This window comes from Suncus etruscus, chromosome X, assembly GCF_024139225.1.
Source record: "Suncus etruscus isolate mSunEtr1 chromosome X, mSunEtr1.pri.cur, whole genome shotgun sequence".
Classification (NCBI taxonomy): Eukaryota; Metazoa; Chordata; class Mammalia; order Eulipotyphla; family Soricidae; genus Suncus; species Suncus etruscus.
Window position 1 is genome coordinate 10,861,893 of NC_064868.1, and position 17,533 is coordinate 10,879,425.

Below are 17,533 nucleotides of genomic sequence, written 5' to 3' on the forward strand. Positions count from 1 at the left end.
AAGACCATGGCTGGTGAGATCCCAGCAAAGTCACATGTGGTCTTTGCTGATCCCCAGTATCATTGGGTCCAGGTGGCATGGCATCTTGAACCTGAGCATTGAACCGATGGCCTGATTGACCACGTAAATGCTCTAAGTGAACTTTTAGCCCTTTAAGCCCTTCTTGGAAAGTTCCTCAAAATTGTGTTTTATCATGAAAATGATAGCAAATATCCCACTTCATATCGCCCTACAGAACCTGGGAAATATGGTTTAGCCCAAAAGGCATGACAGTATTGGGAGACAAAGGTTGATGGTTTCTGCCAGTAGAGGGCACCATCCTGCAATGGTCCACCCGTGAGAATTCAGACATCTCCAGAGACTACACTGAATATCTGGCAATGACTTGAGAATCATTTCTATTTACATACCGGGGCTCTTTCCACTGACAGCTAAGAATAGCTGTCATGTATTCAGCTAAAACTTAAAATCTGAGGACATCAAGCAGCCAGGAAAACCTGTCCCCAAATATTAACTCTACCATGCTTTGAGAAAACAAGTTGTACTCTATCAACATCTGCTTCTTGGAGAGAAAGATGACATCTGTGTATCACAACAAAACCAACTTTTATTTTATAGAATAACAAACTGGGGTCCAGAGAGATAGTACAGCTGGAAAGGTGCTTGTCTTACACACAACAGATCCGGGATAGTTCCCGATATCCCATATTGCCCTTTGAGCCCTGAGCACCGCTACACTGTGGCTCCACAACAAATAACAACCAAAAACAACTTGGATGTCTCCCTTTGATCTCCCAGGAAGTGGGACAGGAGGACAGAAGGAAGTCTAGGAGGAGAACATCCACAGTGGATGTATTCTGGGTTGTTAGGTGACAGGGGTGAGGGTCTGGAGATTTGGCACAACTTTGGGTGCGCAAAGGCTACTGCACGTGCCAAGTGTTTTATATTGGGTTACAGTCAGGGGTTGGGGGATAGGAAACTGAAGGGGACTCTGTAACAATGCCCTGATTTGGGGAAGGGGGTATCTCAACAGCAGGGCAAGCCCAGGGAGTCCCTTATGGGATCATATTGTTTCACGGGAACATGGTGGTCCTCAGTGGACCAGGCTGGGGCACAAACATTCGGACCATGCCATCCTTCCAGACTGGTTGGAAGGCAGAAGGCAAATACTCAGGATTACCCCTCATTTTCTTGGCCTCTGGATTCCCAAGGCCCTTGGACATATCTAGCCTCCTTTTAACTTTTCGGGGCCCATGGAGGGGCTGCATGGATTCGACCAGGACCTTTTCATTATTTTGGAGCTCAAAGCAGAAGGCATCTGCCTCAGAGACACCTTTTATGGGAGGAGTGGTGTTTGCCAGGCTCTTGCAGGTTGGGCACTCAAGGGACCGCATCAGGACGGGCTTCAGGACACCCTGGAGCTCCCTAGAGCCACCCTGCCCCAGGAAGGTGCAGGGCATGGGAGTGCCCAGCAATGGACTCCGCCCCTCAGCTCTCTGCCCCCCCTCACCCTGGGGGTTTTGGACCAGGTCAGGTGGCTCCTTAGCAAGGGACGAGGACCGGAGCTGAAACTGCAAGCTCTTGGGGAGGGTCAGGAATTGGGCCTCCGTGAAAGAGCTAAAGGCAGATCTGGTCGGTGTAGGCTGGTGCTGCTGGTCTTCGGGCAGCAGGGCACTCGAGCTGGTATCCACGTAGCGGTGGAGATAACTGCCCAGGTGACGGCTCAGGTAGTTGCCCATGATCTCGGCTCACAAGTCCTGGTGCTGAAGAATAGACAGAAGAGGTACAGGTGACTAGGACAGCAGGTACATGGCAGTTCATCTGGGATGGAAAATAGAGAAGACTTCTGCATCCCTAGCTTGTGGGGGGGCAATGAAGCAACCCAGGGTGTCTTGGTTCTTAGGGGCATCAGGCAGGGGGATCTATGAGCAGGGTCCAAGACCTCCACACTCAAGGGGGATTTCTCACTGATCCTGAAACATCACCTAAAATGGTCGAAACATTTTTTCTTTACACTGTTAAAATAAAGGCCATGTGCTAGGCCTGGGAGGTGGGGGTGGGGGGCAGAAACGTAAAGCCATTAATACATTCAAGATGGATAAACATAAATGGAGGCTGCAGCACTAGTACAGTGGGGGAGAACGCTTGCCATACATGCAGCAAATCCGGGTTCTATCACTGGCACCTCGAGCATCACGAGGAGTAATCCCTGTAAAACCAGGAGTAACCTCTGAGCACCACTGGGTGTGGCTTAAGTACCAAAATAAATCAGTACATACATCAATAACACCACTGTGAGATCCTAGTTCTCATCTGATCGGGGAGTGATGGGCTGAGGGGAGGGACAGTGTTCAAAGATTTGGAGAGCAAAGAGGGGTCAAACATCTGGGAACAAAGTGAGGTGACGAGCCAGTGGCTCTAGGGAACTGAGATTCCTAACAGTATTGCATTTTGGGGCCAATTCCTTCTTAAGGAATGATCCCTGTCTATATACTATTCCAAAATCAGAAATTCATCTGGTATCATTTTTTCTGACATTTTTTCCTTTATCTGAATGACTTCCTACTTAGCCAATGCAACTCTTATGATGGTCCTAGGAACATACTGGGTGTTCTAAATTTCTTATATTGCATTTTTCTTTCCCATTTATACAGAATTTCCCCTGCTTTCTTTGTAATATTGCCCAGTGAGTGGCATCTAGTTTGTGGCTACATTAAGACCTTTTGGCCAGCCACAACCTTTTGTTGATGGGCTACAGACTCAGATTGCATCACCTATGTGCTTTTAACAGAAAATCAACATGTCCATTAATGAAAAGTCTCGCTTGTGGACTTCATGTGAAGAGTCTATTTCTACTTTACTCACCAAGAGGCAAAGTATTTTATATAGACTGCAAAATATTAAGTGTATCACTGTGGGGCCAAAGTGGTGGTGCAAGTGGTAGGACGTCTGCCTTGCATGCATCCTAGGACGGACCATGGATCAATCCCCCAGCATCCCATATGGTCCCCCCACGCCAGGAGTGACCACTGAGTCTCACCAGGTGTGGCCCAAAAACAAACAAAAAACAGCAACAACAAAAAACCCCTCAGAAAGTAGCACTCTGGTGAAACCCTGACTGAGCTTGCCCTGGACAGGAGAGAATATCTGGAGACATTTTTGGTTGTCACTGTTTGGGTTTCTACTGGCAATCCAGTGAGTACAGGCAGGCAATATTGCTCCTGTTCAACAAAGCACCATGTAACCACCCATAACATTATCCATTGGCATATTTACTGAGAGCCCATAAAGGTTATGGAGAAGAAACAATTCATGGACAATAACAACTTCAAGGGACCAAACATCAAAGAAATCTGACATGTTTTCTTTTGTGGGGAAATTTTATCCATTTTTGGTGCCTTTCACAAATGTATGTTCCAAAGCACTTTAGATTCTAAGGTTATTGCTAATAGGATTCTTTCTACTGTCCCATCATTATGATTTATAGATGACTGAAGAATTGATTCCTATAAATGAATATGATAGTCCACTAATTGCTCACCCAATTTCCTCTCTTTTTAGTTTTATCTTTCAACTACTCTTGACCTTAGTAAAATTCAATATTTAATATGCTGATAATAGTTGGGTTTTAGGCCAGAGATTGCTCACAAGTGCTGGGAGTTTTGTTTTTGGGCCACACCCCGTGATGTCAGGGGTTACTCCTGACTGTGCTCAGAAATTAGTCCTGGCAGGCTCAGGGAATCAGACGGAATGCTGGTGATCGAACTCAGGTCAGCTACATGAAAGGCAAACACCTTACCCACTGTGCTATAGCTCAGGCCCCTGAGAGTACATTCTTTACATGTAAAAGCCCAAGTTTAGTCCCTGGCACATATGATCTTTAAACACCACCAGGAGTGATCCTGGAGCCAGAGTAATAGTCCCTGCACATGTGGAGTGTGGACCAGAAAACAAAGATGAAAATAGTGGAGTTAATAGTTAATATCTTATCCAAACTATGCATATTATTTATTTATTTTTTAGTTACACACTACACCCAGCACTTAGGGCTTGTGCCTAACACTGAGCTCAGGAACTAGGCTTGGCATGTGCAGGACAAGGGATCAAACTGGGTTTGGCCGTGTGCAAAGCAAGTGCCTTCACTCCTGTACTATTTCTCTGAGCCATTTATATATTTTTGAACTGGACCACTTAGATTTTTATACATGTTTTAAGAAATCAATAGATAGTGGCTGGAGAGATAGCAGTGGTAGGGCATTTGCCTTGTACACAGCCGACCCAAGATCTACAGCAGTTTGAATTCTGGTATCCCATATGGTCCCCCAACCTGCCAGGAGCGATTTCTGAGAGCAGAGGCAGGAGTAACCCCTGAGTGTCGCTGGGTGTGGCCCCAAAACCAAAAAAAAAGAAAGAAAGAAAAAATCAATAGATATGAAAATATGACTTCACTTTAGACTTGTGGATGGAATGACACTGTTGATCAAATCATTTCTAATAATGAACCATCTGTACATCACTGGAAAAATCCCTTACTTGACCAAAGTATATATTTTGTCTGCTACACTATTGAATTCTGTTACTAATATTTTATCTACATTTTTCTATTCTTTAGTGACATTTGTCATTTGTTGATTTGGCTTCATTGTTAAACTGTCTTTTATAAAAAGAATTAGGAATGTTTTCTTCGTAGGGAAAATCATTAATCAATAAAATCTAAGATAAACCAGTAGAAGCATTTATTAATAGTCTATAGTTAGGCCATTAAGTAAGCTGGATTGTTTGGAGTTAATGCAGCAACTAGTACTTTTTCCTAAGGATAAAAAAAATACCATGTCTATATAGGCATTGTTTGGTTCTGTCTTTGCCCTGAGACTTCCAGAGAAAATTTCCCTTAGAAATCAAAGCCTCTTGAACACATCCATTTTTTACTTTTCACATTTGCTCTTTGAAAGCATCTAATTTTTTTATAGAGATTCTATACAGAGCACATATAGTAAAACAGATGTTGTCATGCTTGAAAGCAAAAAAGTTTGTTACCTCAAATTAACCAGAGAGGAGTGAATGATTCATGTTCCAACTGAGACAAAATGTTGGAACATTTTGATGAAAACAGAAGAACTACAAGATACTTGAAATGACATCAAAGTTTGAACGCAGACTAGTTCGAAAGGGCCAGACTAGACTTTCCTTGGGAGGAAAGGAGGAAAGAACTGACCTGATGCTGATTCACTGCTACAAACTTCTTAATGATCCAGATCCAGGCAGTAATCCGGGAGCGATGGCAACAGGCAGGCAGGGTCAGATGAGCTTTACTCCACAAGGGTATCCTGGCCAGGAGAAGGGGCTGTTAGGTCAGCTTGGAGAGGTGACAACCATGCAGGACAGGGAGACAAGATTTGGGGACTGTCTGGGACCAAGCAAGAGCCCAGGGGCCTTCCTCTGGGCAGTTCAGGACAGAATCCCCCATCCCCACCCCTGGTTTTGGGCTTCCTTCCTGCAGTGAACTGTGGGTCTCGAATACTCCTCAGGGGGAGTAAAGCAAACAGGTTTCTGCTGCCCTCACTCGGGTGAGCTGACACTGGACGGCTTCCTCTGAACTTGGGGGAGGCAGGAAGTGGAATTAAGAGCTGCCTGGACAAGGAGCCTTCCCTTATCTGATAAGGATTTGCAAAATTCAACTTTCTCAACTGCAGAAGCCTGAACTCTGAGAAAGGGGGAGGAAAAAGAGGGAGATGAAAGGGGCAGGAGAGCAAGGAGACATGATATAGGGTATGTGTGTGTATGTGTGTGTGTGCGTGAGTGAGTGCACATGTGCACGTGTGTGTGTGTGTACTTGCTTTCAAAGGGGCTACCAATTTGAAATTCTGACCAGCAATAATTAAGGTTTGGTTGTTTTTGAAAGGAACAGAGAGAAGCTGGCATTAGTGAGACACCTTAGTGGCAGAGTAGCCAGAGGAAGGCAGATGATGCCCGTCAAAGGGGATCCCCTCCGTCCCCACCATGTGTCACAGGCTATGGTGGGGTGTGCAACCCAAGCCCCCTGAGTGACCCCTGATCTGAGGCAACTTTCACAAAGCACTGGACAACAGTCCAACTCAGATTCCATCCACTTCCCAAAGTGCCTTGGTAGGAACCCACACTAAGAGAGAAACAGAAAATACAATGCAAGCAATGGAGAAAAAGAAATATTACCTTATGTGGAATGGCTGGGAAAATGTTCACCAGTTCCTGCAGCTCTGTGATGTTTTCCTAACTAAAGAAGAAGCAACAATTAAATATGGCAAACCCTTGACATCTGTCTCCCTGTAGGACGGCCAAAGAACATGATGAACATCTCTTTGCCGTTACAAAACAATCCCTAACAGGAATGTTGCAGTTCCTCTGATAATTTAGGGCATAGAAAGAAAGAAAAAAAAAGAAAATTGAGAAAAAAGAAAGAAGAAAAATGAGAGAAAGAAAGGAAGAGAGAAAAAGAGAGAAAGAAGGAAAGAAAGAAATAGAAATAGAGGAAAGAGAGAGAAAAAGAGAAAGAAAGGAAAGAAAAAGAGAAAGAAAAAAGAAAAAGGGAGAGAAGAAAGAATAAGGAAAAGAGAGGAAATAAAGAAAAGAGAATGAGATAAAGAAAAAGAGAGAAACCAATAGAGAAAGAAGAGAGAATGAGAAAGAAAAACAAGGAAAGAGAAAAAAGAAAGAAAGAAAAAGGGAGAAAAAGAGAAGAAAAAAGAAAAAGAAAGAAAAAGGAGAGAAGAAAGAAAAAGGAAAGGAAGAGAGAAAGAAAAAGAAATAAAGAAAAGAAAAGAGAAAGAAAGAAAAAGAACTAAAGAAAATAAAAAGAAAGAAAAAGAACTAAATAAAGAAAAAGAGAAAAAGAAAAAAGATGAGAGAGAATTAAAGAGCGAGAAAGAAAGCAAGAGAAAAAGAGAAAGAAAAATGAAAGCAGGAGAAAAAGAGAAAGAGAAAAAGAAAGACAGGGAAAGAGAAAGAAAAAGACAGAAAGAAAAGAGAAGAAAAAGAAAGTGAAGAGGAAAGAGCAAAAGAGAAAGAAACAAAAAGAAAAGGAAAGAAAGTAGAGAAAGAGAAAGAAAAAGAATGAGAGACCAAGAAAGAGAGAAGGAAAGAAAGGAGAGAAAGGAAAGAAAGAGAAAGGAGGTTAATCACCCAGAGAAGGGGATATATATAAAAAGAAAATAATAAAGAAATTTTAATAAATACTAAAAAATATAAAATAAAATCAATAAAAGATATAGTAAAAGAAGAGTCAGAAAGTCCATTTTTCACTCATTCAGCCCATTATTCAACTCCTGATCTAGTCAGTAGTCTGATCAGAATACTTTTTTTTTTGCCACACCCGGTGACGTTCAGGGGTTACTCCTGGCTATGTACTCAGAAATCGTTCCTGGTTCAGGGGACCATATGAGATGCCAGGGATTGAACCCAGGTCTGTCCTGAGTTTGACGCGTGCAAGGCAAATGCCATACTGCTGTGCTATCGCTCTGGACCCTGATCAGAATTCTTCTTAGGAAAGCGATTGTCTTGCAAGATGTAAATTTCTTTAAGTTTTAAAAAAATACAAATCAAAACTGATTCTAAATTAAATCAAAAAAATAGAGAAAGAAAAAAGAGAAAAAGAGAGTGAAAGAAAAAGAAAAAATAGAAAGGATGAAAGAAAGTAAGAGAACAAAAGAGAATGAAAGAAAGCAAGAAAGAAAGAGAAAAAGAGTAAAAAAGAAAGAAAAAAGAATGAAAAAAGAACAAAAGAAAAGAATGAAAGAGAAAGAAACAGAAAGAATGATAAAGAGAAAAAAGAGAATGAAAGAAAGATAGAAATAAAGAAAAAGAGAAAGAAAAATGAAAGATAAAGAAAAAGAAAGCATGAAAGAAAGAGAGAGAAGAAAAAAAGAAAGAAAGAGACAGAAAGGAAGGAAGCGAGAAAGAAAGAAGGAAGGAAGGAAGGAAGGAAGGAAGGAAGAAAGAAAGAAAGAAAGAAAGAAAGAAAGAAAGAAAGAAAGAAAGAAAGAAAGAAAGAAAGAAAGAAAGAAAGAAAGAAAGAAAGAAAGAAAGAAAGAAAGAAAAAGGAGTACACATATAAAGAACAACATTGGTTTTGTTCCTAAAAAATACTCAGGAATAACTTAATAAATCAAAATACTTTAAACTAAAACAATTAAAAATACTCAGGAGGGGAGCTGGAGTAATAGCCCTGCAGATGGTATAATTACCCTGCACAAGGCCGACTGGGGTTCGATCACTGGCGTACCATATGGTTCCCCATGCCTACCAGGAGAAATTTCTGAGTGTGATGTCAGTAGTATCCTTGTGCATAGCCAGGGTTGGCCCCAAAACAAAAAAAGAAAACCCGAACAAACAAACAAACAAAAAACCCTCAGGAATAAATTTAACCAAGGAAGCAAAAGATTTACACTCTTGACAAGATATTCAAAAATTTGAAGACACCACAAACAGGCGCAGCTGGTGGTGCCCTTGAATTGGAAAAATGAAGAACGTGAATTGTCAGAACCATGCCCAAAGCACAATCTCTACTCTGATTCCAATTGTACTGCCTTACAAAGAGGCGAGAGCACTCCCCAAGCACACATGGAGGAGCCAAGGATGTGGATTAAGGGGTACAGCATATGTCTTGAAAGTATGAGGGCCCGGAGAGATAGCACAGCGGTGTTTGCCTTGCAAGCAGCCGATCCAGGACCAAAGGTGGTTGGTTCGAATCCCGGTGTCCCATATGGTCCCCCGTGCCTGCCAGGAGCTATTTCTGAGCAGATAGCCAGGAGTAACCCCTGAGCACTGCCAGGTGTGGCCCAAAAACCAAAAAAAAAAAAAAAAAAAAAAAAAAAAAAGAAAGTATGAGATCCTGCCGGCGAGATAGCATGGAGGTAAGGCGTTTGCTTTCCATGCAGAAGGGCGGTGGTTCGAATCCCGGCATCCCATATGGTTCCCCGAGCCTGCCAGGGGCGATTTCTGAGCATAGAGCCAGGAATAACCCCTGAGCACTGCAAGGCGTGACCCAAAAACCAAAAACCAAACCCCCCCCCCAAAAGTATAAGATCCTGGCTACAGGTCCCACTGCTAGCATTGATAGTTCTGACAGGACTGGCTACCAAATATATGCCAGTAACAGAGTTCAAGTCCTGCTGGGTGCAGTCCCTGGGCCATTTGCTACGTGTGACCTGCAGAATAATTGCCAAAAATAATTTAAATGAAAAAAATGTATATGGAGGGCCCAAGGCCCAAGCCCTAAGCACATACTTGCACGTGAACCCAGCTGCTACTCCAAGCACAAGGAAATAAATGATAGAGACCCATGAATAGCCAAAAAATATTAATAACCATTAAGAAAGAAAAAAATGTTTGAGCACAGAGCCTGGAGTAACCCCGGAAAGCCACTGGGTATGCCCCCACTCTCCTCAACAAAAGAACAACAGATGGCCTCACATTCCCAATCTCAAACTATGCTGAAGAGACACAAAGAACGGTGGAAAAAATTGCCTTTTGTAACAGGTTGTCTGAGAGATTGTACTCCTTCGCATTCAGCTGACTGCCAGGAGCAATGCCTATGCACTGTCAGCCAGGAGTAACCCCGAAGCACAGAGCCAGAAGTAGCCTCTGAGCACTGCAGGTGGGGCCAACCTCCACCTCCCTTTCCATAAAATATTTACTTAAAAATAAAGTATTTTGGGCCCGGACAGATAGCACAGCGGTGTTTGCCTTGCAAGCAGCAGATCCAGGACCAAAGGTGGTTGGTTCAAATCCCGGTGTCCCATATGGTCCCCCATGCCTGCCGGGAGCTATTTCTGAGCAGACAGCCAGGAGTAACCCCTGAGCACCGCCAGGTGTGGCCTCCCCCCCCCAAAAAAAAATAAAAAAAAATAAAGTCTTTCCCCAGACTGCAAAGTGATGCTTCCAAATCACAATGCGTCAGAGTCTCATTTTTACTCCAAATATGGGAGGTAATTAATTCTTCTGTTATGCTTTTGTTATGGCTAAAGGGAGTTCAGGGGTGTGTGCTTTAAAAAGAGATCTTGAGGGGCCTGAGATATGGGAGATAGTGCCCTTGCCTTCCTACTTCTTGCAGCTGGCTGACTACACGGGGTCCTGGCACCAAATTAATCAGATTTGCCAGTAATTTGAATTGTTCAGGAGCCTGGATTTACAGTGACCTGTCGGAGTGAGGAATTATGACCCCTAGGACACAGCAGTATGTTCAGTGATTGCTCCAAGAAACATTATTTATTTTTGTTGTTTGGAAGCCAACCAGCCTGGTCAGGCCTAACTGCTGAGCACTGCTGCTTGAGGCTCCACAACAAAACCAACCAAACAAACCGGAGTGTGTTTTTTGGGCCCTCTGAATTCTCCCTGTCCCCACCTGTTATTCTTGGAAAGGACTCATAGGATCCTCTGGTAAAATAAACAAACAAACAAACAAACAAACACAGCATTTAAATAGTTCTCCCCTCCCCAAAGAAATTTGTTTTCAACTACTAGTTCTTATAGGATGAGTATATAGATTATATATTTTTGGACCACACCAGCGATGCTGAGGGGTTACTCCTGGCTCTGCCCTAAGAAATCACTCCTGGCAGACTCGGCGGACACTTGGGGTCTGTCTGTGCTTGGCCGAGTGCAAGGCCCTACCGCTGAGCTATTGTTCCATCCCTATGAGTTTGTTTTAAAAATGCTTTTTCTTTTTGGGGGGTAGGTATTTAAACCATGCTTGGGGAGCATTCAGGGCTTGCATCCTGTGGCACTCAGGGGAGCTTAGGGGGTACCAGGATCCAAGTCCAGTTGGCCACATGCAAAGGAAAAATTCATATCCTGTATTATTGCTATGGCTGGCCCCCAATATATTTTTGAGGGGCCACACCTGCGGCGCTCTGGGGTTTCTCCTGGCTCTGCGCTCAGAAATCGCTCCTGGCAGGCTAAAGGGGAGGGGGAACATATGAGATGAGATGCCGAGGATCAAACTTGGGTCCGCCCTGGTCGGCCACGTGCAAGGCAAACACCCTACTGCTGTGCTATCTCTCGGGCCACCCCAATGCATTTTAAAAATAAATCATAAAAACAAAAAATTAGAGGCCAGAGCGATAGTACAGTGGAAGACTGCTTGCCTTGCACGTGACGAACCCAAGGCTCAATCTCAAAATCCCCTGAGCACCAAACACGGAGTGATCCCTGAGCAACGCTGAGTGTGGCCTAAAAACCAAGAAAAATAAAACACCACCCCAAATTTGTTATTTTAATTCTTTATAACTGGCACACTTCGACAGCTCCCCATTCTCACCGTCCAGCTCCCCCACAACTACCATCCTTTGTGCAGCTATAATTTTTTTTGGGAGGAGCCAATTCCGGTGGTGCTCAGGGCTTAATCCTGGGGGGACTAGAGAAACCATTTGGGGTGCAGGATCAAACCAGTATTGACTGTGAGCAAAGCAAAAATCCTACTCGACCTGGCGTAATATATCATTCGGCCCCCAATAAATATTTAACAATAGTGGCCAGAGCGGTGGGGCAAGCAGTAGGATGTTTGCTTTGCACACGTTAACCTAGGACAGACCTTGGTTCAACCCCCCCCAGCATCCCATACAGTCCCCCAAACCAGGAGTGATTTGAGTGCAGAGCCAGGAGTAACCTGAGCATTACTGGGTGTGGCCCGAAAGTAGAAAAACCAAGGGAAAAAAAAAAACAAAAAAATTACAACTTAAAAAAGTATTTAACAATAAATTGTAAAACAAAAATTTAGGGATTAGAACGGCACTATAGAAAATAAGAGTGCACTGGCCTTGCACGTGACCAACTGGGGTTCAATATCCAGCACCCTGTATAGTTTCCCGAGCACCAGAGCCAAGAATAAACCGTGGAGCACTACCTGGTATAACTAAAAAAAAATGTTTTTTTTTGTTTTTTTTTTTTTGGTTTTTGGGCCACCCCCAGCGATGCTCAGGGGTTACTCCTGGCTGTCTGCTCAGAAATAGCTCCTGGCAGGCACGGGGGACCCTATGGGACACCGGGATTCGAACCAACCACCTTTGGTCCTGGATTGGCTGCTTGCAAGGCAAACGCCGCTGTGCTATCTCTCCGGGCCCCCCAAAAATGTTTTAAATTAAAAATAAAATAAAACAAATTTTTATCATTTTAGTACTTATAACTGTACAGTATGATAATTCCCCAATCTTTCCATCCAGGCCCTAGCAACCTCCATTCCTTGTGCCTGGCGGTACTGAGGCCTTATTCTTGGGTCTGCACTCGGGTTACTCCTGGTGGGACTCAGGGGATCAGGGTGGGTGCTGGAGATTGATTCCCAGATGGTGGGGTGCAAGGTCGGTCTCTTGCAAATAGATGCCCTACACCCTACCCGCTTTACAGTCGCTGGGGCCTAAATTTCCTTCCTTTAAAAACTGCAATAATCTAATAATTATGCCAATTATCTCATCAGTCTCTGGCTGATTTAGTGAATTTTACCTGTTTGCTATTATGAATAAAAGTGCTTATTAGTCTAGTTATATAACTGCCCTTTTTGCTGTCAGCTTTTCGGGGCTTTATAATAAGCCTATAGATGGACGTTTTTGTTTCTTTTTCGGCCACACCCGGTGACGCTCAGGGGTTACTCCTGGCTCTGTGCTCAGAAATCGCTCCTGGCTTGGGGGACCGTAGGGAATGCCAGGGGATCGAACTGCGGTTCGTCCTAGGTTAGCACATCCAAGGCCAACAGCCTACTACTTGTGCCACCAATCCAGGCCCTGGACTTTTTACATCATAAGAAAAATATTGGGGGCTGGAGAGGTGGCGCTAGAAGGTGTCTGCCTTACAAGTGCTAGCCAAGGATGGACTGCGGGGATCCCATATGCTCCCCGCCCAAGGCAGGGGCGATTTCTGAGCGCAGAGACAGGAGTAACCCCTGAGCGTCAAAAAGGTGTCGCCCTAAAAACCAAAAAAAAGGAAAAAGTTAAAAAAAAATTTTAGTGGCTGAGGAGACAGTCTAGGGGTTAAGAACCTTCACACACTGGCGGAAGCTCTATCCTCTGCACCCCACCTTCGTTTGGGGATTCTCGGGCCCTCTTTCGGGGTCCTACCAGAGATGCTTGCCATGCTTGGTAAGCACCTTACCCGCTGAACCATCTTTCACTCGGGCCTGAATTTCCTTTTTTACCCTCATCTTGATAACCCAGGTCCCGAGTGCCACCACAGTGGGAACCCCGTTTCCCTAGCGCGCGGCCCATTGGGGTTCCATCCCTCACGCTCGCACCCGCTCCCCCACCCCGAAGCCACCCCAAATTGCGCGCTAAGCATCTCCTCGCTCGTCTTTTCACCGTCTTCGTGCCTCTGACCTCTTGGCTATTGCGCCTAAAATTGCTTCTAGGCCTCGCGCCGTCGCCTGGCTTTCCCTTCTTGGGCTTGGAAGTGGAACGACTGTTTCGAGGAAAGAAAGAAAGCTTTTACAGTGCCCCCCGAACCCCACCAGACGTAGCCTTCGAAACCCCGAACCCCACCAGACGTAGCCGTCTGCGCTCCGAAACCCGCAGGGCGAACCGCCTTGCAAAATGACAAACCCTGTCCCCTTCACTCGGAGACGAGCTGGACTCACCCGCGGTGCTCAGCGAGACCCCCAAGGTCGCGACGGCCAGCAGCAGGGAGCTCCTGCGCAGCGCGTCCGTCCGCGCCGACTTCTCCCAGGAACAATCTAGAGCCCGCGCGCGCAGCAGCTTGGCGACCGTTACCTCGTGCCGCCAGGGCCCGCCAAGCGTTTGGTCCAGCCAATGAAAAGCCCGGGTCTGGAATGAGGCCCGCCTCTTGCCCCCGCACCCCCCCCTCGGGGAACAGGTGCTCGTGGCCTTGCACGTGCCAGTCGGCTGCCTTGCCACGTGACCACGTGCCAGCCGGCTGCCTTGCCACGTGACCACGTGCCAGCCGGCTGCCCCCCAAGCGCCCCGAGCCTCCTGAGGTACTTTTCCACCGAGAGTCACGGGCCTGAAACTCACAGAGGCGCCTGAAACACACAGCTAGCCCGAGGTGACATTTGCAAGCCCTGCACCCCATGGGCCCTGCCCCCACAGCACTGGTGGCGCCCGGAGTCTGCAACAGTCCCTGAACACTTGGAGATCTGGTGCAAGCAAATAGTCATTTTGGGGGGCTTGCATATCGTTTTATTGACACGCTGAGCACTCTGAAATAGGTAAAGGACAAATAAATGGATAGATAAGATTATTCCAGAGAGTGTTCATAAAGGAAACCAGGAAGCATGATGGAAGATGCATAGTATGAGAGCATGAGGACTAACTCACATCCATGTTCTATGGAGAACTTAGAAACCGCATTCTGTGGGGCCAGAACGATAGGCGTTTGCCTTGCATGCAGAAGGTCGGTGGTTCGAATCCAGGCATCCCATATTGCTCCCCCGAGCCTGCCAGGAGTGATTTTTGACAGCAGAGCCAGGAGTAATCCCTGAGCGCTACCGGGTGTAACCCAAAAACCAAAAAAAAAAAAAAAAATAGCATTGAGTAAAACATACCTACCTAAACTGGGATTATATTTAGCTTATTGCAGTTGAAAGCCTATTTTAGGCCTTGAACACTAATTTGCCCTTTAGTCTCCATCTGCTTGTTAGGGTTAGTTGTTTATCAGGATTAATGTGTGGTCGCTGTACAAAAAAAGCTGTCACCAAATATGTGTGTCAGAAACATTACTGTGGTTGCTGTATGGATTTTTATTTAGGTATTTTCATCGAATGGTTTTATTTGGCTTCATCAGGTTTTTTGGCCGCCAATTTTTAAAATAAAAATACTAATATTTAACTTAAATTATTAAAGAAAAATTTATTCGAAACACTGATTTTATAATACCGCTTATGATAGAATTTTGTGCAGACCACATCCAAAACAACATGCCCTCCCCAAATAGTCATTTTTAATTTTATTTTTTTGGATTTTGGGCCACACCCAGCTTCTGCTCAGGGGTTAGTCCTGGCTGTCTGCTCAGAAATAGCTCCTGGCAGGCACGGGGGACCCTATGGGACACCGGGATTCGAACCAACCACCTTTGGTCCTGGATCGGCTGCTTGCAAGGCAAACGCCACTGTGCTATCTCTCCGGGCCCCATTTTTAAATTATATTACAGAATATGGGGCCCGAGAGATAGCACAGCAGTAGGACGTTTTTGCGTTGCAAGTGGTCGACACAGGACTGACGTTAGTTCAAATCCCGCCATCCCGTATCCCGGTCCCCCCAGTCTGCCAGGAGCCGTTTCTGAGCACAGAGCCAGGAGTAACCCTTGAGAACCGCTGGGTGTGGACCAAAAGCCAAAACAAAACAACAAAACAAAACAAAACACTTACATAATATGACGGACCCTTTTTTAAACGATGATGTAACGTAAAGGACCAAAGCGTAGCACTCAGGCGGGGTGCTAGCTTCACACGCGGCCGAGCCGGTTCAATTCTGGCACCCAGTGTGGTCGGCCACTGTTAGATCTGCCAGGTGTGCCCCCCCCCAAAAAAAACAAACAAACAACACCCCTGAAGATGGGGGGGAGAGAAATTACAAAGAGTGTTTTTCTTACAGAAACCAGTGCTTGAAAACACGAATTTGAAGGGGGGCATCATTTAAAACGTGTAACTTTTTTTTTTTGAACCAAGCTCGATAGGAGGCAGGGGAGCTCTGTGGTTTAAAATACACGGCGTTTTGTTTATTTATTTGGCTTGTTTCTTTGGGGGTCTACAGCCAGCGGTGTTCAGGGCTTACTGCTGGCCCCGGGCTCAGTAATCACTCTTGCTGGGTATGGGGGATCATATGAGTGAGGTGCGGGTATTGAACCTGGGTTGGACATGTGCAAGGCAAACGTCCTACACACTGAACTATCACTCTGACCCCCCACAGTATTTTCTTTGTCTTTTCGCTTTTTGGGCCACACCCTGTGACGCTCAGGGGTTACTCCTGGCTTTGAGCTCAGAAATCGCTCCTGGCTTGGGGGACCAGATGGGATCCTGGGGGATCAAACCGCATCAGGTGCATGCAAGGTTCAGGATTTACTTCTAGCACTAAGACTAGGGATTTCTTCAGGGGCCCAGTGGGGACAGATCTGAGTTGACTATGTACAAGTTACCTTACTTCTCCAGCAAAAAAACAATTATAGGGGCTGGGACCATAGTACAGGGCATTTGCCTTACACAGTTCTGGTATCCCAAGTCCCTCTCAGAGTGATTCCTGAGGATGGAGCCAGGAGTGAGCCCTTTCCACAGCCGGGTGTCCAAACACCACCACCACCACCACCCCACCCCACCCCCCGAAAATAAAAGGATTTAAAAAACTAGTTCTATTGGGGCCAGAGTGATGGCACAGTGGGAGGGCGTTTGCCTTGCACGTGGCTGACTCAGGACAGACCTCCATTCTATCCCCTGGTGTCCCATCTGGCCCCCCAAGCCAGGCGCGATTTCTGAGTGCAAGGCCACGAGTAACCCCTGAGCACCACCAGGTATGGCCCAAAATTAAAAAAAACAAAACTAGTTCTATTGAAATTAGTAGATGAAAATACAGTCTTTGGAGAGAAAAAAAACACTAAAACATGTTTATTTTTATTTTACCAGCATTTCCTATGAATATATTCCACAAGTAAAGAGAGGAACTCTGAAGGTTGAGAATTTATAGTAATTTTTAGAAATTGGGGGAAAACCTTTCTGAGCTCAGGGATCACTCCTGAAAGAGCTCAGAGTGGTACAGGCGGTCATACCCGAGTTCACATGTTGACAGCATATAAGGCAAATGTCCTACCCAGGGTGCTCTAGGTTCAGAAAAGAAAAAAAATTCTAGGGGCCAGAGGGATAGTACAATCAGGAGGGCCCTTACCTTGCACACAGCCAACCCAGGTTTGATCCTGGCCAACCAATATGGTCCCCCCGAATCCCACCATGAGTGATTCCTGAGCACCACCAGATGTGGCCTTCAAACTAATAAAAATTCCATAGGAGAGTTGGGAGAATTTTGCTATAAATCTTTTCTCCTCTTTTCTGGTATTTTTGTTTTGGGGGCTACACCTGAGTCTTGCCTGTGGAATTTGGGGGTTCTGTCTCTGGGGTGCATTGAAGACCAAGGATTGATCTCCATGCTTAGCCTCTTAATCTGTATCTCCCCCAACTCCCCCAATCCTCCTTTTTTGGGGTATTAAACAACCACAAAGGAATGAACCAAGTTTACTGAACTTTAACTGTTTAATTAAATAATGAATGTGGTAGCTGACCACAAAATACAAGGTACAAATACACTGTTCAGAACTTTTATAGACAGCAAAATGGAAAAACAATCAACTTAACAAAACCAGTACAGGTAAAGGCGCTTTTTATTGCTTACTTTAACTTACTTTAACTTCTACCTCTCGAACACTTTGAGGTGGAACCTTCTTTGTCTAGAAGTCCGATGCATTGTGCAACAGAAAATCGCAAAACTATTTAGCATTGGTTGGAAAACCTGAGTCAGAGGCCTTTAGGCTCCATCTGGAGCCTGTCCTTTTGAACCATATAGCAAATAAATGAAAA

The 17,533-nt window shown here is 45.0% G+C and overlaps 1 protein-coding gene across 3 annotated transcripts in view; it reads right to left on the bottom strand.

Moving 5' to 3' along the window:
* Positions 1-724: 724 nt before the first annotated feature.
* LOC125998742 (uncharacterized) overlaps positions 725-17,533 on the bottom strand; it is a 40,967-nt gene continuing 24,158 nt past the window's right edge. For all 3 annotated transcript variants that reach the window (XM_049766813.1, XM_049766811.1, XM_049766812.1), the window contains exons 3-5: positions 6,193-6,253; positions 5,216-5,327; positions 725-1,763 (exon numbers count right to left, since the gene is read on the bottom strand). In XM_049766813.1, coding sequence (XP_049622770.1) covers positions 1,074-1,739 — 666 coding nt within the window. In that variant the 5' untranslated portion in view covers positions 1,740-1,763; positions 5,216-5,327; positions 6,193-6,253 and the 3' untranslated portion in view covers positions 725-1,073. The remainder of the gene's footprint in view (positions 1,764-5,215; positions 5,328-6,192; positions 6,254-17,533) is intronic.